Source organism: Pogonomyrmex barbatus, unplaced genomic scaffold, assembly GCF_055798465.1.
Source record: "Pogonomyrmex barbatus isolate J1 unplaced genomic scaffold, ASM5579846v1 scaffold1, whole genome shotgun sequence".
Taxonomy (NCBI): domain Eukaryota; kingdom Metazoa; phylum Arthropoda; class Insecta; order Hymenoptera; family Formicidae; genus Pogonomyrmex; species Pogonomyrmex barbatus.
Genome location: NW_028297098.1, coordinates 27,199,636 through 27,225,920, shown reverse-complemented (window position 1 = coordinate 27,225,920; position 26,285 = coordinate 27,199,636). Strand labels below are relative to the sequence as shown.

Sequence of the window (26,285 nt, the reverse complement as noted above, 5' to 3'; positions counted from 1 at the left end):
CATTTTTTAATTAAAATTAATAGACTTGATATAAGAAGAAAGATTATTGACTATTGAGAAAATTTTTTAATACTGAAGAGACTATGTATGTCTTAATAATCTGAAAATAATTTACCTGCAGCGAGAGAGCCTCGTCTCAGGACTCGCCCTGCTTGCTCCTGCGGCCAGTCAAGGATCCAACTAGAGATTTTAAAGTTGCGCCTAAACCTCTGCCGCTTGGAGTATTGAGACTACTAGCATTTCTGAAGCCCTGCGGATGTGCGTCCAAGCATTTCTGGTACCTCAGCTAAAACAGAAAAGTAGTCTCTCATTTGATATCATCCTTTATCCAGATAGATATCTAAGATATTTCGAGAAAAGATTCTCACCTTGCAAGCGGCTTCAATCGTCTTGCAGAGGGCTCCGCTGCTGGGTTCACAGTTGAAGACATGTGCAATGAATAAATCCTGTGCGGTGTGCATAATAAAAGCGCATTGCTTCACATTGCGGCCAATACCGAGGAATGATAGGTAGCGTACTCGACATTCGGTGATAAGCTTGTCGTCCTAAGAGGATTAAGATCATTAGGAATCACTGATCGCATTCTTTCAATTCTCGGATGCTGACATCTTAAATTTACTTACGTTTGGTGTAAGAATAGAAATCATGCTAGGAGCTACGGCGACGTTGACGTTTCGCCATTGATTGATCGGCGTGTTTGCCACGATATGTTCTATCGCTTCGTTCAGTACCTCCATGCCGGTTGCCTGAGTGACTTGCATGGATCCGAGATATTGCGCTCGCAATACTTTCTTCGGTTCCTCCATTGGAGTTGGGAACGATTGTGCTGTGTATAGATATAACATAAGAATTATTTAACTTTTATTTGAGCTGTCAATTCTAATAACTACATTTCTTATCTCTACATGTTTTTATTGATTTATTAAACAGGATATTTTTTATAAATATTTTTTATAAATTAACCCACGCAATAAATACTTTTTTAAAAGGATAGTAAAACAAAAGATCTAATTTATTTACTGGCTACTTACTGACTAGTGCCTGACCGTTTCTGTGGAAGCGTCGATGTTCAGTAGGCAGATTCGTGGGTCTTGTAGCGAGACTCGTCCGGCCGTTAATGTCCACCGGTTTCGCGAGATTCTGATGCTGCGAACGCTCGATCATTATCTTCTTACAAATGTCACGGAGTGTGTTTGCGATCGTGCGCGCTGGTATGTCGCAACGAAACACATGGCACATGTGTTTCCTGGTTGATCGATCTCTTGCCACGTAAGCAAAGTCCCTGAAAGTAATACGGATTTAGAATCGAACGTTTATCGAATTGAGAATGTTCATTTTAATGGTATTTTTCATATCGCATAATAATCTATATCATTACATATTCACCTTTCGCTGTTAGAAATCCGTCCGAAAGAAGAGAAGACATTCATGAAAATGATAAATATATTAGTTATATAATATTTAATATTTAATATTTAATAATGTAATATTTAATATTAATAAAGTCTCTAAAAATTAAATATTTTAAAAGCCGTGAATTCCGAAAAGAAATTGAGTGCTTTAATTAATTAGAGAGTTAATTAATAATTTATTCACCGACAGTGGTCTCTTCCTACGCCCCACACTCTAACCGTATGAATAGGCTGTGTGTTTAGTACAGTGAGATTCTCCGGATCGATCAACTTGAGCGCACCCTCGTCCAAGTCCATAAATAGATCCTTACCCTGAAATATTTCGTAATATATCTTTCATCGCGTGTTTACTGCGCAGCAAAATTGAAATCGCTAACTATTTGAGGAATTAAAAATTCTAAATATATTTTACAAATTTTAAATATATTTCTACAAGTCATATCGTGTATTTTAGACTCATAATTTAATTGCTTAATTTAATCTATTTAATGCAGATTTAATCTACTTCTAAAAGAAACTTACATCGCCCCATCGTCCAACAACGTCCAGAAGATCGTTTCTACCGAGAGAGAGATCCACGATGCACTTGTTGACAGCTTTGCTGCTCCTCTCAGGTGTTAAATCCTCTTCCGCGATTTCCGTCCAACCCAAAGATCGCACGGCGAATCTGATTGGTTTATCCCTGCCCTCGGAGTCCGCTCTAGCGGGATAGCTTCTTCGTCTGAAGAAATAAACAAATAGAGGTACAATCAATAGCGATCGCCGCAGAAAACAATCGGAGATACGTTTGCTTACTTGAGCGCCAATTCCACTTTTCTCTTGTTCTCCAATTCCTGGTCCAGAGCCGAGCTCGTGTTGCTGCGAGTCACCGTGTTCACCATGCCACTCAAAGTGTGAAAATTGTTTATCTGCAACGTTACAATTGCAAACAATAATATCTATAACTTTTATAATTTTTATTAATAATTATTTTATTAATAACATGTTTCAAGGATATTTTACTCACGCTGTCATTATCCTTGACGAGACTTCGGCGCGCTTCTGTTTTCGAATGCAGAGGAGCCTCCGGCGGTTCCCTCTGAATGTTTCCGCTTTTAACGTGCCAATAATAGGGTCCATTTTCATCTAAAATAAACATCCGATCAATCGTTAATGAAATTCGGAAGTTATTATTTAAGCTATTATTTAAAATACCACTTAAAATGATTGATACTAATTTTCAAACTTTATCTGTTGTACTAATTAAAAAAGATAAAAGTTAAAAATATAGGAAATTGAAGTAACGAGTCTAAGAGAAAAAGCAAATATTGGAAGAAGCAAACATTGGAAGAAGCAAACATTCCGTCTATTAAAAAAATATCTTTAACTGAGTTTATTTTTATATTACGTTATCTCAAACTTCAGCGATTTCTTTTCTACCGAGTATTTATCTAAATCTCTGCCACGTTTCCGGAAATACCGGTTTGATATGAAAATCGCATCCCATTCTATCATGGTCAGATAATCGCATGGCTGCGTTAAATACGAGCTTTTTCCGACATTCCACTATCGATCGCCATGTTCGAGCATCCAAGAACTTCCAAGAAAATGTTCGATTTTCGAAAACAATTTGATGGAACTTTGAAAAATTTTCATCTCGCGTTACCTTCCCCTTCACCTTTCCACCCCATTTGTATTTGAATATATAATTAATATATTTTACACAATTTCTCAAAAGAATTTATCACTTCCTGATGTGTTCTTAAAACAATCATAGCAATTAAATTAAATTAAAAGCAGATTCATATTGGAAACGAAAATGAAGCAATCGCGTCATTTATCCGAAACAATCCTGTCCTTTATTTCCTATTTGGCGCAACTCTTTACCTTCGTGCTTCTGCCAGCCAGGCGGCAGATTTTCGTCCTTGTCCTCGGAATCGGTGCTATCCACGTCCGCCGGCTTCTCCTGGATATTGTTCTGCAAAATCGCATTGTTCTTCTGGTCCTTCGGCTGTCGCCGTTTCACCGGAACTGCGTACAGCTCGCTGTTCAAGCCACCCTCCACGTGCGGCACGCCGCCCATCTCTGCGGTCTCGTTGTCGGGTTTCTCGCAATAACTGTGGTGCAAAGCCAAGAAAAACCAGGGTCAAGAAACGGGGATCTCGGTTCATTTCGGAGGTTCGATCGTGCTATCGCCGCGATATTCACCGAGTACTCAAGCAACACAAAAGTCTAGAGGCCAAAAGACGTCTCTAAGGAAGATTTCGAGAACGTAGATGTCCTTTAGAGATGTCTCTGTGTCGTCTGGCTATCTCACGTTCAAACGTAAGCGCACTCACATTTTTTTTTTGTTACGACTATCGCAAAAAAAAAGCGTAAAAAAAGTGCTTAGCAAATTTTCTCCAAATCTACTTAGAACGTACGTTTGTAAATGTGTTTTAATTTGTTCCGCATCTTTTACATGCATTTTTAATAAATACAAAAACATAAAAATCAAAGCTGGCATGTAAATCTTGTGAAAATTACAACTGTACAAACTGATTGCAAGTACTGCAGCAGAAACAGGGAATCGCAGCTCTTACTTGTTCAACAAGGAAATCAGCAGTAATATACAGTGCAAGCTACAAATTCCATCACGACGATACGCGAAGACCTCGAAGAAATCGTCCATTCTTATCAATCCGCTTCCGCATTTAATTTTATTTAATACGACAATTCTCATATGCTCGACTGCGTTCGATTCGTTTAAATTCGTCTTGCAGCGTCACGAGGCGGTCACACGCGACGACGTTATTCACTGAAATTCTCTTCTCCCCCTCCCCCCTCCTCCCCCTCTCTCTTTCTCTCGTCGCGTTATATCGCGGAATTTCTGACGAGAGCGCGATTGTGATCGCGCTTGCGTGACTTCGAGGAATTTCAGTCCACGAATTTCATTTCATGGCGAATCACGATCGCCGAAATAAGCGGGCTTGATTTATCGCGTCATTGTCCGGCCGTGTTCGTCTCGAATCGGGCTCGAATCGTTCGGCCGTTTCCTCGGGCATTCGGCCGTAGGGCTACATCGTCGACCGCGATACGACAAATTGATTTCCGCTCGTTAGATCGTCTGATCGGCCGTGTCGTCTCGCTCGTAAACCGCCATCGATCCTTCACCGACTATCGCCCCCTCCTCCCCCCTCCCGTGTTATCGCTCAACCACGAGAAATCCTCGCGTGTTAATCGAAGCCGGGGCTGGCGCGACACGAGGCCGCCGGCCAGCAGGAGATTATTTACGGCGGCTGTAAAATAAAACGTCCTTTGCGAGAGGGCGAGGAGAAATTACGTTTTCGCTTTAGTTAGAAATGATGTAAAATTATGTACCGTGCGCGTTCGCCGGAGGGGCTGAAGGCCTCGCGCGAAGTTGGAACGACCAGGGGATAAATCGTGGCGAGGGGAGATCTTGTAACAGGTGTCTGTCAAACGCACATCCGGAGGGAGGGGAAAGAGACGTCGAACGTAACCGGAACGTTGTGCGAAATAATTTCCGAGTTTAAGAGAAATTTTAGAAGTCCGAACGCGATTGGTCGCAACTGAATATTGATAAATGCAATCATGCTCGTTCGTGTTTGTTCGCGTTTGCTGCTCGATCTACGTTCGGTTTTACACAATGTGTAATAATGTTAAGTAACAAACAGTTCAATGGTTCCCAATCATTCAGAACTCTGTTCATCATAGCTCATTTATCACGTATTGTAATAACGTCGAAATATGAGATTGTTATCATCATAATAATAATTTCACGCGGAGTACGAAGCAGATTCGATACGAGCCAACACTCGCGATCTGGCTATTCGCTTTTATCGTGAACAGAATTTTTAAAAACAAGAGTTGTGCAGGCAAGAGCAACGTTTCTATCCTCTATTTTATTTTGTAATACAAGAGACAAATTCGACGTCTACCGGCGGGACGCGAAATTTTATTTTACTTTCTAATGCGCGAGATCGACGGTCGCACGGAAGTAGATAGAAATTCGCGAAGCTAAGCGGAGAAAATTGTGGAAAATTGTGTCTCGAGGTACGCATTCTCTTGTATTGTCGTTTTTCGCGCGTATCGCGGGATCAAATCGTGCATTCCAAAAGTAAATCCAACGTTCTTACAACAGGCGCGACAAGGTAGATTTTCGTGGTGGGAAACATGCGATACACGTCGTGGTTCAAATCAAAGCAAGCAAAATGTTGGTGGTCTTTCGGATGCCAGCCGGAATTTCCCTCGCTCGTGGATATTCATCCATTCGCCACATCCGTGAACCGGCATCGTGAACAACGCGAAATAACGCGGGGGGTTCACACTTGTCCGTATGCGAGAATGGGACGTTTCATTTCGTTTGTTCACAGCGAAACAAATAAAAGCAACAACTTGGGCATACAAAAGAGAGAAGCGACGGGACGATACTGGCAAGCGGAATCATCATCTGCAAGGGAAGTTGGATATGCCACGAGACCACGAGGGAGGTGCGTTCGTACGTACTTTCTCGACCCGGAAGTGTCCGCAGCGTCGATCGATCCCGCGGATCCCGACTGAAGGGCGTGAGACTGAGGCAGGATCGCGCTCGACGACGACGAGGACGACGAGCGGGGATTCCCGTTGAGGGTGTCGTCGACGAGAGCGGACTCCGCCACACCCTCGCAGCCGTACCTGAATCAGCATTGTTCAAACAACGCATTACAAGTGAAATGTATCGCAGCGACAATAATGACAATGCCTGTCGCGATCGTATGTCGGATGTCGCTCATTCATTTATCAACCCTTAAATGTCTCACGCAAATCATTTCAATATTCTTACTTCGTCGCAAAGCATTATTCGAGCATTTAAGGGTTAAGCTGAGCCTCCAATTCCTTTTATGCATTTATCTGTTAATTAAAGCAAAATATAGAATAGGAATGCAAGCATTCTTAAATAATTAACAACTTTCAATGGTTCAACTTAAATCGTCATGTCAAATCATAATTTTTATTAACATTTTTATTTCGTGTTATTCACTACAAGTTGCGCGGCATAATTTCGAGCGAGATTTCAAACGCTGTTAAAACGGGTTAATTTAACATTCGGTTAACATTCGGTCCGAGACTGCACTTTTGCCGCGGGTGCACGCACTCTTTCTTCACGAATGGGGGGTTGCGCGCGGCTGCAAGGTAGAGAAATTTTAATTAACGATCGGGGAACAGTGCCAGGCACCGACGTGGTTAGTACAGGGCCGCTAACCATGTCGAAGTAATTAAGGGATTAGTCGAGCGGTTTGCTGACTAACGCCAGCTGCCTCTCCTGAGTATCGTTCGGGCATTAGAGAAGGTACCTAAGGGCCACCGTTCCCTTTGAACATACTCAAGGAATACGGATTCTAGACTTCGAGGCCTTTAATCGCCGGGATTATAACCGGCTACGTGAGCCCGTAAGCGGAAACTTTTCCTCGGTATCGAGGTCGACTTGATTCACTTCGTTCGAGGGACTTCGATGCTAAAAGTTTAGGACGAGCGGGAATAAAAATGTTTACGCAAGGAGAATGGCATTATCGTTTCCCCGTTTAAGTTTTAAATTTAGTATAATCGTACAGTTGCAATTTTATTTTCCATCGATTTAACGGATATCGTGATTTCATAAAGACATCGAAAGATCGAATTTTTTTATAAATAATGAAGAAATCTATCATAAGTATCAAAATGTTTCTATTATTCTTATAGAAATTTTACGATTTAATAAAATAATTATTAAAGTACATTCTCGTTAGTTGGCAGTCTAAAATTGTATTTCGCAGGTGCAGCTGCGTGACATCTGTCACTTCCCTCCCTTTTGTTCAACCCTTCTGCTACTTTCTTGATCGCAGATGTTGTTCGAGATGTTCTTCATATTAGCGGTCTTTCTTCGACGAGGATTGCACGATTATTAAGTCTGAGTTATTGTTACGTTATTGCATCACGTCTGTTATATAATCTTTGTTAGGAATCGAACGCATCGATACACACTCGGTATTCCGACTTCTCCGCTAATTACCCGATAATAATCGCGATAATTTCACGTACGTGCCGCTAATTGGCGAACCTACTTCTCTCGGTCGCTCGCGACCGAGAGAAAACGCTACGAACCGCGCGTGCTGCTACGTGCTCGAAAAGAAATTTTCAAACTTTTTTTCGCGTGTTGCAACGTCGAGAAAATATCGAAACGAAACGTGATTCGGAGAAGACTCGCGCGAGAACGTCGCGAATAAATCGTGGCGGCGGCGCAACTTCTGGAAGCCTTACAGTCTCCGTAAAAAAAAAAAAAAGAAAGAAAAAGAGCAGAACGTAATTGAATTTACAAAAGAGGCGACGCGAACGACGGCGACGATGACGACACGCAAAGCCAAACGACACAATTTCGCGCAAATATGTGGGTTAGAAATGGCACCTTGGAGGGATGCCTTGAAAATTTGCCAGGAGTTTCAAAAAGCGAGGGGGAGGGGAGTATCTTCGTATTTTGCAAGGCACGGCAACGGGGTGACGAGCCATTGGACGTGTCTGTAATCGGTGGCCAGGTTGTCGATTAATATCCGAGGAATTCTTTCGGTATCGTTGCACTCTGTCCGGCTCTCCGGAATTCGGATACGTCGGTCCCGCCGGCGATCGGGCCGCAGCCCGATTTATCGAATTACAAATATTATGAGCGGCGTGACGCGCTCGGTTATTAAACGCGTTATTAATTAATCCGGTAATATCGTATCCGGCTCGGGCCGACCGGACGGACGGATGGACCGACGAGCGCTTTATCGGAAATGAAATCGCGATATTGATGCATTGACGTAATTCGTTTTGGAGGTACGCTAACTCGGTTCGCGATAACGCAGGCGGGGGATCGATTATTAATACCGTTAATCTCGGGATTGGCGGTATTGCGACAGCAGCATCGGGGAATATCGGGTTATTGACACCGGGCTGCATCTCGCGATCGATTGATGCTCACACAGTATCGTGAGATCAACAATCATCCGGATGGACGACGACGATGCGGTCGGCTAGAGTGACCGAAACACTCTGAGATTTGTCTCGGATGGCCGCGAATCGATGGCGGTGCGATAAAACGCGACATTTCGCGACACGAGATATACCAGGGAAAAGGAGAGAAACACCGGCGGAATTGAAAGTTGAATAAAATTCTTTTTCGTATACAATGTAATGGGATATCAATGGGGGTATTATGTCAGCTAGCGAGGAGTAAAGGTAAACCGATTACAATGCAAACTTAAATCGACTGCCACGAGGATGGTAATCGTAATCTAGCCGGGGCGCGTATTACGCGCGCATCGCCATAATTTTCAGCCAGATGTAATTAAACCCAATTAGGTCATAAGGTGAGCAACTTCTGACGCACCTGGCTGGGCCGTAAATTACACCGGCAAGTCGCCCCTCTTTCCGCTCCGTGTCTATCTCGCCGTTATTATGATTACAGTATTCGTAATTTTATGGTTTCTGCTCGAGAACGTGGATCATTATCTTTTGATTACATTATTATCGTCATAAATCACGGCCCTTTTCAGAGAAGCGCGAATTAAATCGTCAGGTGAGGCACGAGACAAAGAAATCACTTCCGTAATTATAAAGCACAAAGACATTATAGAATTAAAAAAAAAAAAAGAAAAGAAAAGAAAAGAAAAAAAAACAAGAATATTCACAAAGAGAAAATTAATTACTGACGTCGTAACATAGCAACGGTTCATCTTTTGAGAAGGTCGATCCTTTGGAGATTCGTGCTGCATCGATCCTTCACGCGCCCTGCATTCTGTCGGTGTATCCACATAGCAACGATCGGTTTTTCTCTATTAATGGAATCCGACAAATGTTTCACCATGGGATGGGGGAGAAAGAGAGAGTGACACGGGGAGGAAGACAAACGTGGAGGTTGCACCGGTGTCGAGGAGGTCGGTGTATTGGCCCTCCTGGGTGTCTGTAATTCGCTGTCGGTGTTTGTCGATCGGCAGAAACAACGGCCGATCGACCGTGACGTGGACATCAGCGAGGGGTGATTTGCGCGAAGGGAGTTAACAGGGAAAGGGACAGAGGAAAAAAAGCGAGAAAGCTTAGAGAGGAAAAAGTGGCGCACGGCCGAAACATCGTGTAGGTAGGTGGACGTCCACGCGGAATACGGTGCAGTGAGAGAGAGAGAGAGAGAGAGAGAGAGAGAGAGAGAGAGAGAGAGAACTGGGCTGCTCCTCTTCTCGCTCGATCAATACACACTACCAGCAACCACCCAACCCACCCTTCGCGTCTCTGCCTCACGGCACAACCCTCGACTACTGTGCGGCGCTCACCCGCCAACGTCACCCCATTTCGAGCGCATGGTTACCATCGTACCCACACACACACACACACACACACACACACACACACACACACGCGCGCGCGCGCGCGCGCGCGCGTATACATGATATACACACGCAGGCACGCACACAATATACACCACTACAAGTGAGCAATACAGATCGCTGCGGTATTGATGAAGCCGCCGTCATTTTTGCCGTCTTTTCTGGCTGATTGACCGAGATCGACTTTGTCGAAGCGTTTGGGCAATCGTGTTATACGCGGAGATTATCCCGATGGATTGGAAGTCCTGACGATCGACAGTCGAGTGAATAGATCGATACCAAAATCCACGCTGGGAATTTTACGCTTATTTATCCTATCCTGGCGAAAAAAAATCATGATAGCTATATTACGACGCTATAGGCTTGGTCTGTTATTGTTAAGTTGGCTATCTAGAATACGTAGGATCGCTAGTTAGGCCTTGTCGAAGCTAGGGGGTATTCCCTTCGGCCCTTTCACCCTTCGAATGGCTGGCGGTGCGGCATACAGTCCGCTAAGGTAATTAAGTTCTGGCCGATGCGATGGGAGGAAGTCTCGAGAGCTTCAGAGAGCTTGTCCGTGGTTTCTCGAAATATATTCGACAGCTTCACAATTAAACTATTACAATTTTGTGCAAAAAAATCGCTAACCGCAAAATCGATGAATTTTCATGCCGCCAAAGCGTGAAATGAAATACGCGTAACTGAAAAAGTAAAGCGAGTTGTATACGAACGAAGAATAGGAGAGATACAAGCTGGAAATCTCATGACAGCAAATTGGAAGGCGGATCTTATTATCAAGTTTGGAATTAACATTGCATTATTCATTACCTCTGCGTGTTCGTTAGGAAAAATCAAGAAACCGAGTTCCCAAGACTCGCAGCGTTGAAAGCAAGGTCGGGTGACGATTGAAAGACGCCGATCTAGACGTCCGGACAAGAATGTTTCGATAAATGATTCAATCGGCAAATAACCATGATTCATGAAAGGAATTGACATGAGTCACGTCCGTGAGAAAGACTTCTGGAATAAGATTGGATTGAATCAACAACGTTTTATTTTTATTTTCTGCGAAATAGTTATCGCCTTCGCTTCCACATTGTTCGAAGACAAATTATAAAAATTGTAAAAATTTTAAATTTATGCTGCTCAACAAATTATTATCTATTAGATTATTTATAGGCGAGTTATCGATTCCAAAAACGCGAAAAAAATTTCGGTATGTTATTACGACCGTAAAACTTTTATCGGACGAGTTATGACTTTATTAGACGGTGGCATATACAAGTCCTGCTAGTCCTGCTTTAGGCACAGTAAACTATAGTGCTCGTTTCCCGTTTCATCGCCGTTCTCGGCTAGAAAATAGCGTCTCATCACGGTCGCCATAATAATGTCGAGGAATTTCTCACTTCGCGTTAATCCGTATTTAGATGAATTTTTTAAATGCCACGTTCCTCTGAAAATTCTCGCAATTTAAACAGGGTAATCTCGCATTTAACAAGGGGTAATCTCCACTTGCATAATTTCGCCCCTTCGTAGGGGGCGTGTGTTTACGCCGCTAATTTTCCTTCATGTACTCCGCGATTTAATGCCTTTCACGCTTAACGCCTTCAGCCGGCGCCTATGCGATCGCAGATTCGTCCCGCCTTATGAAGACAAACCCAGGCAAATCGCCACTAAAACCTGTTTATATTGTGAGTAACAAGATCGTTTCATCATTTCGTGGGAATGAGCGTTAGAGCACACTTGCTACCCGAAGTCCAGACGCTTACCGGGCGTTTATCGCTTCATCATCGAGCCACCATCGTGAAACCCTCACGGTCTACGACCGTGACCTTTACGACGTTATTATAAATTGCGTGTTTTTCGACGATATTTTTTTTCCACTCTCTCTCTCACGTACCAGCCGCAGCCAGTAAAGCTTTATGATCGGCCGCGGGTCGGTTCCGTCGCGGAATCTGCGCGAGATGCTGTTAATAAAGTTTCGAGGCGAGAGTATACATCGAGAAGCTTGCCCGTCTCCCCTCGCCGTTGCTTTACGAGTCTTTTTTTTTATACAATTCGAAAACTCTGTTCTCTCTCTCTCTCTCTCTCTCTTTGAAATCCCTCCTTCCAGCGATAAAACACGATCAAAAGCGAATCGGCGTCTAAAGCATCGAGATTTTTTTTTTTTTTTTTTTTTTTTCAAGAAAAAAGAAATGTATGCGCGATATTTTTCGGGGTCGGACTGCTTTTGCGCCGCGAATATCGATTTGCGCCGGATTGCATTTTATTTCGCGGCACCATCGTGTTTTTCATATTTGATGTCCGACTGATTGCATCCGCGGCGGTTCCGTCCGCGATATCGAATACTAATAAGCGCGTGAATATTAAATGTCTCGGGATCAATAGAATATTAATAGAGCGCGTTCTGCGTTTCACACAACGTTACAAATTGTAATAGTGGCAACGATAATCCTTTTCCGAGACAAAAATTGCATGAGACAGACGCACGAGGAAAATCGCGAGACGTTCATCACGGAAAGAACACTTTTGTTTGAAATATCTAAAAATTCGTACAGAAATATAGATTTAAAAACAATTCTTTTATAAAATGCCAAAATAATTACGTAGAATGTTCAAAGTGATTGCTGGAATATAAAAAATTTTTCCACTATCATTACGTCATACGTTTCACATAATAACTTTTGGCTACACGAAATTATTTTCAGATCTGATCAAATTTTTCGAAACTTCAACAGAATCATTTTTTATACGCGAATTATATGCGAGGATTTGATCTCACTGGTCTTTTTAACGTCCGTATAAGACTATTATCGCTAGAATCCCTAGTCCCTCTCCCGGCATATATCTCCAGGACGAAACTATTGCCGTCGCAGGGAACACCCTGCATCCTGGACAGGATGATTCGTTCGCGTTTACGAGTGTCCTCGCCCCGGATTTCAGTTTAGCCCGATAATCTCCAACGGCTGGACAATCCGGCAAGACCTCTCCAGACATTACTCTTTCTATCATTTCCCGTTTCTCTCTCTCTCTCTCTCTCTCTGTCTCTTTCTCTTTTCACCTCTCTTACTCTTTTACTCCTTTTCTCCGTAACCGTTTTTCGGTCTCCAGACTGCCGGAGCTTTTTCAAAGCCCGACGTGGGAGGACTTATCAAGCACGCCGACTTCCCAGGATCACCGATTACGTCCTGCAGGTATTACCAGAGAGAAGGAGGTGTCCCGGAAGAAAAAGGAGTCCTTGCGGAAGACGGTACGCGACCGGAGAGGAGGGGATTCCATTTCCGGGATTTATGGACGCGTCGCGCGCGCATGCATGTGACTCGGCAGCGTGATGTCGGTTTCACCGTAATTTCCTCATATTTCACGTTATCGCGGCTGCATCTTTTCCCCGGTCTCTCTCTCTCTCTCTCTCTCTCTCTCTCTCTCTCTCTCTCTGTCGCGAAAGATCCGTGCCCCGGCGAACAAACGTTTCTATTCATCAAACGTCCATCTTCTGGAGATGAAGTCTTTACAGGTCATCGATAAAAGTGTATCGCCATTTAGATTTATATAGCCCGGCTAATATTATATTCACGCTAGGGGAACAATTTCCTGCGTTTTCTATTTTTATTTTCTCCTCCTGCAACCGACTTATAAAGAGCGCCAAGAAAACCTGAGATTAATTTCTGACGCAGGGCGAAACGCTCCGTCTCGCTCGGCTTTTGTCCGTGGGCGCGATGTAGCGATAAAAAACTCCTGGTAACATTTCATTTTGAGCGAGGCGAGACACTTGTGCAACCAGAGCGTTTCGATCATCGATAACTACCGGTCTAATCTCTAACTGGCCATTCAGGGCAACGAGATACGATCTGAGGCGTGGTCGCGCGCCGACATAAACGCTCGTGACAGACTCACGTATACTGGGTGTCGAAAGCATCGCTCACTTTCGTTTCTTTTTCTCTCTCTCTCTCTCTTTCTCTCAGCTATAGACGACGAAAGCGAAACTAGAAGGAACGCCGTTTGACTCCAATGAGAAACACACGTATAGATGGATGTCTGTAACCATCGTAGAGATCCTATCGAAACATGTGGCATTCGAGTGCGCAATGTTTGCGCCACCCTGTACATTCGCGTCGCAACAAAATAATTATTACATTCACCGTGTGTCGATCGACTTCCAAGTCGCGCGGCACATTTTGCAAGATAATGGACCACCCGGATGTCTTCTTTCATTCGTGTCCGTGTACCATTATAGAGCCCGAAGGTCTCTCTCCAGCGTTCGAAGGTTTCGTTCGTGCGGCGACACCGCGGTCAGGACAGAAATATCCGTCTCGAGAGCGTCTCGAGAGGCGACGATTATCGCGCGTGGAAAAGTTGCGGCAGACGAGAGGCTTGCTTTAAAAATCGTCAAGACTTTCTCTAACGACCGTCGCTTGAAATCTACGCGCGAATCACGGGACAAATTACTGAAATTGAAATCCCAACATCAGTAGCGCTTTTTAAATTATTCAATTTATGCGTTCGTTTCAAATCTTAATGAGACAATATAATCGAATGTATAATTTTTAAAAAATAAAAGTAGTAGTTTTTCAATTGTCATCATATCAAGGAATTCATTCGATTTCATTGTAATTCAAATCAAACAGATAGAGTTAATTCAAAATAAAACGGCAGAAAAACTTGTTGTCAACAGAAAAGGTGGATTTGATTGCAATTCACGCGATGTACCTCGCAGTAATTCGATATGCAATTTGCCGGACGACAGCAATTAAATTCGTTGTCAACCCGAGCCGCGTTCGATTGTTCGCGAAACAAAACGATTAGTTGTGATTCCGTAATTTAGTATAAAATAGAAACAAGTGGGGCGTTCGTTCGCCAAATGACGATATAAAACAATATCGTCAATGTTTTCGACGCGTTAAAAGCGGCGATGGTAATCTCTACATGGTGGAAACGTCGGCGAGTATCTGTGCACCTGCTGTTATCTTAGAGCCTCTATTACCATTACCGGCATCACCTAATGCTTTCCGAGTGTTAATGGAAAGCAGACACACGTTCAGCCCGGCCACTATCCGCAACCGACGGAGGAAAGGGAAAACCGTGCGGATATTACGAGAGATCGTAAAGTTGCGACGGTGCCAAGTGAACCGGAGCGATTGAGCGCGTCGCGCCTTTAGGCGCCGCAAATTAATTAAGTTTGTCAGCAATTAATACCGCCACCGCCACCGCGGGATTAGAAGTGAAAGATTCTTGGTGAATAAATCCTCGCGTTAAATAACACGAGCGCACGCGCGACGCGGATTTAAGCCCGGAGCGACGATTCGTGCCGGCCATTTCGCCGGGACGAGTTATTATGCAAATCCGGACCGCGGGCTCCGTTATTTTGTTACGCTTATTACATAATTACGACGACGTAATCGTCGGCATTCCGTGACTACCGCGTACCGCCGTGTACGCCTCGGCCGTGCACGTCGAAACGAGCTCCGGCGATAATTTCTCTACTCTCCGTTATGCAATCGTGGAAACAACGCGCGCGCGCGGCGATGCATTCCCGGCGAGAGTCATCGACTCGATGCGATACGCAAGAGGCAAAACCTCCTCCTTTCTCCTCGGACGTGGATCTTTACGAGCCTCGGATAAGTTTCCGCGGAGTGTAAGTTCCGCCGGCTCGCCCGATAATAAATTCACGCGGCGTTGCAGGAGCGACGTAATTGACCAGGAAACGGGGAGTAAATCAGCAGACGCGGTCTAATAGAACCCGACGGTGAATTATCGCCCGACGACTCGCTCGCAAAATACTCCGGCGTCACGCGGATTAATTTGCATAATTAATCTCGGCCCCGCGCTCACCTATGCTAACGTTCAACTTTTCAGCGCGGACGCGATATACTAACGAAGCGTAATCTAATTTAGACTCGCCCCGAGTCGAAGGCCGCCGAGTACATCGGAATTAGAGATACTCGGCCTATCAACACAGGAGAGTTTCCTTCTAGCTCGGCACAAAGCACTCCGTGCTTGAAAACTGAAAAACACAAGATTAACGGATAATAATCGTCTATAATTTGTTGTAACCGGTGTTGCTTAAATATTCATCAATGTATAAATTGTGTAAAAAAAGAAAATAAAAAAGAAGATTTAAATGAAGTGTCCATCGAAACTGGCCGCATTATTATGTTTCTCTCATACTATTTTCCTCTCTCTAAACATTTTCCTGACCCCCGACATGCACGTGCATTGTTCCCAAACGCCGCTGCCTACGTGAGAACTTTGCGTCGGAAAATGCGAGGAATTCGCGAACTACTGCGCCAAATTCCGACTGTTCTTGCCGCGAGATGCGAGTTGTCTCCTCGACGCGCCTCCGTGAAGTTATATAATTCCAACTTTCGGGGTCAAACTGACCCCGAATACCCGTACGCGGGGAGAAGGCACTTCGAGAGACTCCGACTCTGGAAATTAATGCAACTGTTTCGGGAATGTGAACTTAGTCAAATCCCCTCTTCGTCCCAAATGCGACTAGGCTGTAAAATAAAGTAATTCCGGAAGGATGAGTCTTTTTTTTTTTATTTCGCGATTCCGAGACACCCACGCAAATTCCGATTTTAGAATGCAACGGGACGCCTCCCTCGCGGGAAATTCATGCTTTTTGCCACCGCGCTGTTCAGTTATGCAATTGTAATGCGTCGCGATGAAATATTCAATATAATCGTCACTGGTAGAAAATGCGTGACAGATAACGGCAGGACGGGAATAATAATTCACGCGCGCTCGTTTATACCCGCGCTCATCGTGAATATTACACGCGCTATTACGCTAAATTTCTTCGGTATTGCATTTCACTGTGCAATAATTACCTTTCACTATGCGGGACTACGGGCGCTTCAATTTTTCGCTGCCACGACATAAAATCCGCTTCGAGTCGAAGATTTCACGCCGCGGTGAAAGGAACGACGACAGCGTGTCGTGCGGGACACCCGGTATATATACACGTAGACTTTACGGAGTCCAGTGACGTTATTTCAAAGGTATATGGAAGTCAGAAAGAGGGAAGGGACGATCAAAGGGGAACAAGGTAGATTGGTTAGGGAACGTGGGGAGCGATTCAAGGCGGACGCCGCGTCGGGGGAGAAGGAGGGACGAGATCAGACGTGTGAAGTGGATTCTAATTTTAGAAGGAAGCGGGACTACGCCCGTCACACTGGCGCGACGATGGCAGAGAATCGCGTACAGCACAAGGTGAATCAAGACGAATCCGACGGCAGTGAAATATGATTGTGATTATACCCTTGGCGTCCTTCTACTTTGCTCTAACGACGAAAAAATCATTAGGCCATATTGTATCGTGCGTCGCGAAATTTCTCTCGACGATCGTTCCCCGATCGCGATGCGAGTTAATCGTGCGATATAGATCGCGTAATGATAGAACGTAAAAATTCGAGGAACGCTTCACTCGCTACGTATGACGACTATTATATATCTCACGCGTTTAGTTTCGCCAATAATAATTTATCACACCGCAGCGCCGAGACCATTAATTACCAACGGGCGAACCATCCTCTCGACTCGCGCCCGCGTAGGCTGAAATCTTTCCCCCGCCACCCCCGACAGTGCCTGAGTGCATTTTTCGGTGCACGTGTTGCTGCTGCTGCTGCTGCTGCGCCACGTGGATCCGATAAATATGCGTATGCAGAAGAGAATTCCAAAGAGAATTCCATTAAGCTGCAGCGCCATTTATAAAATCCGATGACGAGAGGCGATTAACGCCGCCATTGAACGTCGATGATGGCGACCTTCTGGAAGTCACCCTCGGGAAAGCGGGGGAAAAAGTCTGGCGAAACGCGAGTGCCCTAGACGGCTTTAATTAACGATTGTCGCGGAAGCAAAATGGCAAAGTCAGGCTCGCTCGAGAGCGCCTGCATTGTGGACGTCGGTGCTGAAAAAAAAGGGGATTAAAAGAGAGGTACTCGTTTACCGTTCAACTGCAATTTTTCCGAGCGAACTAACGAAGGTACGAGACCGTCAAAATGTGATCTCTTCCGATTTTCTTTTTTTTTGTTTCTGTTTTTTTTTTGTTTCTTCCGGCTCGTTTTTTAAATGAGTGTTGGCCTTCCTTATTATCGGTTTTATTTGCCTGTCAAACTTTGCGAGATATCGCGATATTTCCCCGAGGTATCTTTACGACGTAACTAGCGGTCTTCGTATTGATTAATGACCAAGTAGAATTAACATTTACCAAAGACTTGCCCTTCCAGCAACGGATTAAATATAGGCGCGATCACTCGCAGTGGCTTTTAATAGCATGCGTTCTAAATGTTGCACGCCGGTATTTCAGGAAAAAAAGAATAACGTTTTTTCCCATCAAATGTTAATTTGAATTTAATAGCTTTAATAGTTCACGGAATAACGCTAACGGCAGGATATTAAATGTACTGAATACTAATTGTCACGTGTGTATCTAATTCCGTCACCGTCGAAACGATCCAATTTTAATAATCCAGCCTGTCGGCCGTCATAATGTCATCTCGCATCAACGGAAGCGGGGGGGAGGGAGAGGAGGGGGGGGGAGGAATGATGAGGCGCGAGACCGATTATGATGACACGTCGATGGGAGATTCGCCACCGATTCATTCCGGCTTAATCGCTCGCGACCAGCGTTATTAAGCGGCGCGCAAAATAGAGGAAGTACACGGCCGGCGCATCATACCGCTGTATGCACACGAAGGAGGGAAAGAGAGAGACTATGTGTATATACGTGTATATATGTGTATGTACGCTGAAGTCACCGATCCGCGCGCAGGGCGCGATCCCCGTGCTTTTATACGTAATAACGCAGCCACGCGAGGACGGTTTTTATCGATCATCCCTTTCCGTGTCTGCCGCCTCCTCCGTCCGTCGCCCTTGCACTCCGTTCTCCTTCCCCTTCAGTCCTCGTGTTACGAAGTACTCCCGATTGCCCCCCTCCGTCCCCTCCCCCCTGACGGAACCCCCGAGACTCCGGTAAACTCTGATGATCACCTCTAACGCTAAGTGATGGAACATGAAAGGCACAAACTCTCGCTTCTCCTCGACTCGTACGGAGGATCCTTCAGATCAGTCTGAGTCGGGAGTCTTAAATTTTATTGGCTACCTCGCGGAAAACTATCTATCGAGTGGCCAGTCCGACTGTATTGCAGCCGAGTGAACGACGACAAACAGCTCTTATAACTTTCCCGTTCCGACGTTGCGGACTGAAGAGAGAATAGCGAAGATAAAAATATTATTAGTATTGTAGAACGTTATATTTGATATAAAAATCACATTTCTTCGTGGGATAATAATACTAGTACAAAAAATAGTTTTTTTTTTAATTATTTTAAACGAGACAAGATGCTTTTTATGGTTGCAAGCCAAATTTTTTCAGCACGTCAGGTTTGCAAAATAATTGGGGTTTAATAAGCAAAAAATGACTTTTGCGAAGATTTTTTTTATAAAGAAGGTTAAAATATCTTGACTTTGAAATTTTGATCAGAAATTAACTATTCAACTTTCTATTTCCTCTATAAAATGCATTGTTTTAAATTTTGATATCTTACTTCTTAACTATGTTTGAAGAATTTTAATACGTAGTTTTGTTAAATTAGCACAGACTTTTGCTACTTTAGCAAAACTTTATATTAAAATTTTTCAAAACATGGCCAAAAAATAAAATATCAAAATAAAAAAAAAATACATTTTATAGAAGACGAACAACACATTCATAATTGCCGCATTGTTTTTAGCATCCAAAAATTTATAAGAAACGCCTTCTCTGATTCAAAATAATTTTTTACTGTAAACTAGAGTAATTTATATTCATGGAAAGTCATGGAAAGAGAGTTCGCGTATATTTTACATATAATTATTTCAGGGTTCATTTAAAGTCCGCACGCGCCTTTGGTTTGTGTTCCCATTCGGCGGAATATACGGCTTTGAAATCGGAGCGTTGGGCATCGAATATCAACAACTTGCCTCATTATCGAGCAGTATTTCATTTGCCGAAACACTACGTCAAAATTAATTTAGTACCGCCGCGTATTTTCCGCGTCGACGAGCACGAGGGGCGAGACGATCGAAGCGGGGCGAAGGGAATCACCTCCTGAGAAATCGACGTATGATCGACCCGGATTCGGCGCCGCTATTTTATGACGATATTTATTAACAATTACGTGCGATGCGTCTCTGAAGGCCGGCAGGATGCTTTATTGCGAGCGGCTGCGTATCGCAGTTCAGTATGTGCCGGCTCGATAACTATTTTCCGCTATCCGATCCATTTCACGCTGCACTGAGCAAAACGGCGGGCCTAGGGATGAGAATTTGCCCGCGCGCGCGCGCGCGCGTGGCGATCGGGATGCATTGTTATCGAAATTGCATCTGTCGTGCGCATTATCATATATGAATGCGCGCACGGCGAGGAACTTGAATCGCCGATCGCTTATTCCGCGGTCATCATACGATTATAAATAATTATTCACCCCGAGGTCGACGTCCAGGTCGAATTTGGGAGAAACGCTATTTTTTATGCTAACGTCCGAGATTGATTTTTTTGTCCACGTCGGAAATTGGTTTTTTTGTCCACGTCGGAGATTGGTTTTTTTGTCCACGTCACGTATCAAGTGACCTTAAACAATCGTATCATCGTAACGTTCGCATCATTGCGCGCGTTAACATACTGCGGAATAGATAACATATATATCGCGATGGATTATCGCAACTGAAGCCAGGGACGAGCTCTCGTATCTTGGATGCTCAATTGCAGTTTTAACGTGCGGCGCGGCGCATTGAGTCTCGCACGACGGCAGCGAGTAGAGAAATCCGTATTGATCAGACATAAGTAGGTCTAACGAGGGAGGAGTGCACGACTGTGACGTCTTTAAAGGATTTATAAAAAAAAAGAAAAATTAGGTAGTAGCGACAAATGGCTGACGTAACCGTAGAATAAAATTTAGGGGTGCCGTGTGTTTATCGTGGGGAAAAACAAGACAGGGGTACGTGGATAACGAAGGGAGGAACATTCGTATGTAAAATGGACGAACTTATGGCCGGTGGCGTTAGACGAATGCTAGATACAGGAGAGACGAATGGTACCACAGGGCGCGAAAAATCAATATTTAACCTACGATTTCCATCGCGGTCTATCGTGGTCGCGTACCGTGATCGGTAATGGGGGGTGATCCACAATGCAGATGAATATCGTGTTATCGACTTACAGTCAGCTGCCACGAAGATCGGCGTGCAACGGCAGTCGCGGCACAAGCTCAACCTCCACCGCACTTGGATTGTTATTCATTTAGAAACAGGGGGATGGGGGAATCGATATACCCTTCCTTCACCCAATTTTCCTCTCACCCCCTGCACCCCCCCTTTTTCGATGATCTCGATCACTGTCAACACCTTTCTCGCGTTATCGGTACGGGGCGGATCGAGGACCAGCTGACACTCGACGCGGCCGAATCATCGGAGGTGGCGAAGACGGAGAGAGAAAAAAAACAGAAAGGGAGAAAACGACGAGCGACATACACGAGAAAACGAACACTCGACCGCTCGATGGTCGGCGACAGACTGAACGTCGACGGCGAGCCAGGCTAGGCGGTGCGCTTCGGGTTCCCCGCCTCTCGGCTGACTTCGGTGGCGTTCGCTACTGCCGCGATGACGTCATTCTGGCGGAGTCGCGCCGTACCATCGCGTGCTCTTACTACTTACTGATGCCGGCAGCGGCGGCGGCGGCGGCGGCGGCGGCGTGCAGGTGCATCGCGATGCATTTTTTAGTCCCGCAGACGTTTCGCGACTTCTGCCTGAGCGCGCTTGGCGCCGCGATAAATTGCGAGGCGCGCGACGCGTCGCCGGCAATTACGATAAATGGCCGCGGCGGCCGTGAATGTCGACCGAGGAATTTATTTCCCTCCCCTCGATACACATAATGCACTCGTGATGAAAAAATAGAAAATATCCTGGACCAGACCGTACCATTTCGCATCGATTGCATCGTAAAATGATTCGCTCCCGAATTATTTCAAGGGATATTCGCACGGTTCAATATTGGAATATCGAGAGATTTTGACAAACTATCTCTTTCTCCGTTCTTTTCTCTTGTTTCAGATAAAATTTTTTTTTTCATAAGATGAAAGATGAAGTATCTTCCCGTTATCTCCAGAGCTTTTTACCATGGAACGGATTTTCTTCGCGACGTTCGCGGATAAATCCGAAAGTTTTCCCCGAGACGGCCATCGACGGCAACCGGAGGATGAGTCGAAAACAAGGGCGACCGAGGGTGGTCGCTCTCTTCCCTCGACGATATTTGCCGAGGAAGAAGTAGTTTGTCTAATTGAGTAGATAAGGTGGAAGTTGTCGACAGGAGGGACGACTTGTTTACGCGACCGACGAGATTATGATGTAGACCACCCCCTCGTGAGATTCACGGAGCGCATAAATACATATGTTCGCCCTCCTCTCGATACGGAGATTTAGTGGGCCGAATATACAGGCGGCTATCGTTGACGTGACGCTAGACACGATCGAAGTTCCGCTCGTTACGCGAACGCGAGGGGGAGATATTAAATGGGTGGGCGTAATGAAGGTTTATGGCTTCCACGGAACGAGGGTTTATTGGAGAATACCGACTGATTTCGCGAACGAGATTTCGGTCCGGAATTGGATGCGCGATACATCGAAAGAGTTCACTGACACATCGATCTGCGTACAGCGGAAACGAGTAATTACATAATATGAAATGCATTAAATGATAAGAGTTCATCGATAACAGTGACATCGTCGTAAAAGTAAATGCACTATTGTTTGGAAAAAGTTGCGTTACACTGAGAAAAAAAGTTAAGAAATATTCAAAAGCTGGCTTGACATTTTCTTCGATATATATTAAAAATATAAAATATATAAAAATATACAAAAAATTTTGTGATGAAATATACATTTGTAAAATATATTTAATTTTTCTTATTAATTAGGATAAGATAATTTATTTGCTATATATAAATAAGATTTATTTAAATCAACCTTATTTTTCGCAAATAAATTTTTAAATATTCTTTTTCTTAGTATGCACACAAAAAAAAACAATTTTCTAGAAACTTGGCCAGATATAGATCTAAAAATAATATCTAAAAATAATATCACCGAAATAAATATATGGAACGTTCACATTGGTTGCTAGAATATCAAAAATGTTTGAGCGGCCTAACATAATTATTTTGATAGTCCAACAGAAATATTTTCAGATCTAATCAAATTTTTAGTTCAGAAAAACCATTCTTTCTGATAATCGTGATATATTTGCACGAAAAGAACAAATTTTTGCTGGCAAATTTAAAAATTTAGCCGGGTATAGATCCGAAAATTGGACCTTCAAAATTATTATATGTGTATTATTATATTATACGAATTATTATATACATATTCGAATTGATTGCTAGAAGATCAAAAATTTTTGTAGTATTATGTTTAAGCACTCTATAATTTCAATGGTCCAACGATATTACTCTCAGATCTATGGCCAATTTTTTAGATTTGCCAGCAAAAGTTTTCTCTCCGTGCATAAATAATATTCCTCTACGATTTTTATGGTAATATAATTTCATGTCAAAATTACGTGCGATACGTGCTATGTCAAGCGTTCACAATTTGTTAGAGATTACAAATAGATTCGATGCATAGAATGCCGCAGTCCAATCAATAGAATACAGTGGTCCCGACAGTCTTATCGGTTGCATTCTCACTGTCGATGACAGATATATCTTGCGTTCGAAAACCCCATTCTATCCCATTTTGCACTACCCCAAAGTATTCTCTCTCCGGCGTCGCGTCATTCCGAATGAGAAGACTGTTTCCACCCTCTGCCGTTTGAGAACAAAAGGGGACGGACGAGGAAGAGGCAACGATGGAATTTAGTCATTTTAAAGAGCGATCGGTCGCCTCCTTCTCTTGCATCTTGGGGAATAAAAAGAGTTCAACAGCGCGATAAAAAGTGCAATAAAAGCCGCAACCACCGGCGCGAAAGCTCCTCGCAAACAACCGCGCTCGAATAATCACAAGACAGTCTCTCCCCATGTATTTTCCTCTCCCTTCCGCTCCTTCCCATATATCTCGCGGTAATACGAAACGCCATAAAAATCTGCATGATTACATACGCAGTTCGCCGCTGCCAATAGGACTGCACGCCCGATGCACTTGACAGAATGGCATGCTTTCTCTTTATTGCCAATATTTTTCTTCCCCCTTCCCCCTCGTGCGCTGGAAGACGCGACGCGCCCACCCTCTTTCTCCGTTCTCGCGGCACGATTCCTCCCCCTATGAAATAACGCGAAATAACCTCGTCATCTCGTAAGTATAATTGTAGATTCTATCGGCCGCGAGGGTGACGTTTTATGGATTCATTCGTCACCCTCGCCGACGATTCCGACCGCGTGCACGCAGGGTCGTAGCGAGGGGTTTGAGAAAGAATTCCATCGCGATACTCGCGCCCCTAATTGATCGTCGCCCACCTTCATTTCCGCGGTTATTCATTCGCGTTCCAACGTGGTTCATTCGCGCCTAGTGCCGAGGCTCGTTGCCGATCCAATAACCGTCCTTCGAACAGAATGGTCGATTTACGAGGCGAATTTATTATTCATCTGATAATGCGCCTCACCACCGGTCATTTTTGCTGATTGCGCGATTTTGGGGCAATCAGAGGGGATCGATAGGGCGTAAGATCGCCCCGAAGCCGATTTCTTCGATTATGAAATTTTTAAAAATTGTGCAAAGAGATAAAATATTTGCCGCGCATAAATTTTATCGTATACTATGATTACATTGCGGGACAAGGGGGAAGCGGAAAACCGCGGACGTGTATCGAATACGTAGAATTCTCCGCCGTGTTAAGTGCAATCTCAAAGTTGCAAAATTTCCTGAGATAAATCATCTCAGCACCTGCAGCTACTATCGAACTCAAGCAAATCTTCGCGGCCGAACTTCTAATAGCCTGCAAGAATTATCGGCGTCTTTGAAACTCTCGAGGAAAGTTTCGAGAGAAAGAGAGGGAAAGATAGAGAAAGATAGAGAGATGCTCTTGTAATTTGTCGGATATGCATATAGTCATGGGTAACGTATACGTTGGCTGAATAACTATTTTGGCAGAGAAGCGGCAAGGAAGATATATCCTAGGGACTGAAACTCATGGGGAAAGAGAAGGGGGGGAGACAAGAGGTATGAAGAGAGAGAGAGAGAGAGAGAGAGAGAGAGAGAGAGAGAGAGAGAGAGAGAGAGGATCGTCCTCTCGTGAATACGACGAAGACGATAAATTAAATCCCGGAGCTGAGCGCAGAGTCGCGTGAGCAATGAAACCGCCGAACCGGAAGTTATCGCGGCTCAAAGCACTCTCTGGACTCTCTGCCGCGGCTTTGCCACGCGGATATCCCGAAATTCCGTTCGGGATCGGCGTCCGGTTAATGCGAACAGGAGGACATGCAAATCGCTTAACGTCGTCCCGATGGCTCCGAAAACCGGTATATGTTTGTCATCGCCGGTAATTTCCATCCGCGTTCAGGAACTGATGTGCGTTTTTTATTAAAACGAAAAATAAAACAACAAAAAAAAAAACGCGAGTTTAAATCGCGAAAAACATTATCAATCATTTGTCGAAAAACGCACGGTGATAAAAAAAATATGTTATTTACAACTCGAGAGTAATACACTCTGCAATATTTAAAAATATATTTGTGTTATGTATATTATATTTATTTTAACGCTCTGAACTTATCAAAATCGCAGTTTTTTGTGTATTAAAAGACTACATTAAAAACGCATGAATTTCCCTCTCTAATTATAAACGACGGTCGAAGAAAGATATCACCGTCCAGACGTCACCGGATAAATTTCCTTTTCGGCGACGACGTGGAGAACTCGTCTTTTTTTCCGGATGACGAGCCGATCGAATGTAATTTCCACAAGCATCCCTGGAATTTTCTGGCTGTACCCCCGCTGTCGCCAATAATTTCCCCTCGATGTCGTAGTACCTTCTCTTCCCTCTCCCGCTTCGCCTTCTCATCCGTCGGGATCTTTATTTTTCGGGTCATGGATGAGAGATCGAGGCAAATGCGGAGGAATGGAGAAATAGATGGGGAGAAGGATAGTCGGAGGGGGCAAATGAGAGAGCGAGAGATGGTGAAAGTGGAAGGTGGTCTTACGATCATCGCGGGAAAAGTCTCGACGATCTCGCGAGCAAAAAAAAAATAAAGAATGTTTCCCTCTTATCGAGGGTCCACTCAAACCTCATCTCTCGCCGCTGAAAAAAAACAGAGGAGAGCAGGCCGCGGAGTAGGGGATGGTTGAATATTTATCCGTACCTTTCCATCGTCGGACCCACTCCGATACACTTACCGCAACCGTCGAATCGGCCAATGGAGCGTTTCCTAGCGTGGAAATGGTGCGGGGGGGGGGTGCGTCCGTCGTATTTCTAACGAAATCCCGAATGACCGTACTGCAAATAATGCTGATACCGCGATCGCGTGTTTCCCGTCCGTTCGCAAAATTCCGCTCCGAAATGAAGCGACCCGAGTTG

The 26,285-nt window shown here is 44.3% G+C and overlaps 1 protein-coding gene across 1 annotated transcript in view; it reads right to left on the bottom strand.

Moving 5' to 3' along the window:
- LOC105431615 (protein Fe65 homolog) overlaps positions 1 to 26,285 on the bottom strand; it is a 146,881-nt gene that overhangs the window by 4,761 nt on the left and 115,835 nt on the right. The window contains exons 5-15 of the mRNA XM_011645915.2: positions 5,898 to 6,065; positions 3,279 to 3,508; positions 2,419 to 2,537; positions 2,208 to 2,320; positions 1,935 to 2,133; positions 1,597 to 1,724; positions 1,387 to 1,392; positions 1,032 to 1,282; positions 624 to 826; positions 369 to 545; positions 116 to 286 (exon numbers count right to left, since the gene is read on the bottom strand). Coding sequence (XP_011644217.2) covers positions 137 to 286; positions 369 to 545; positions 624 to 826; positions 1,032 to 1,282; positions 1,387 to 1,392; positions 1,597 to 1,724; positions 1,935 to 2,133; positions 2,208 to 2,320; positions 2,419 to 2,537; positions 3,279 to 3,508; positions 5,898 to 6,065 — 1,744 coding nt within the window. The 3' untranslated portion in view covers positions 116 to 136. The remainder of the gene's footprint in view (positions 1 to 115; positions 287 to 368; positions 546 to 623; positions 827 to 1,031; positions 1,283 to 1,386; positions 1,393 to 1,596; positions 1,725 to 1,934; positions 2,134 to 2,207; positions 2,321 to 2,418; positions 2,538 to 3,278; positions 3,509 to 5,897; positions 6,066 to 26,285) is intronic.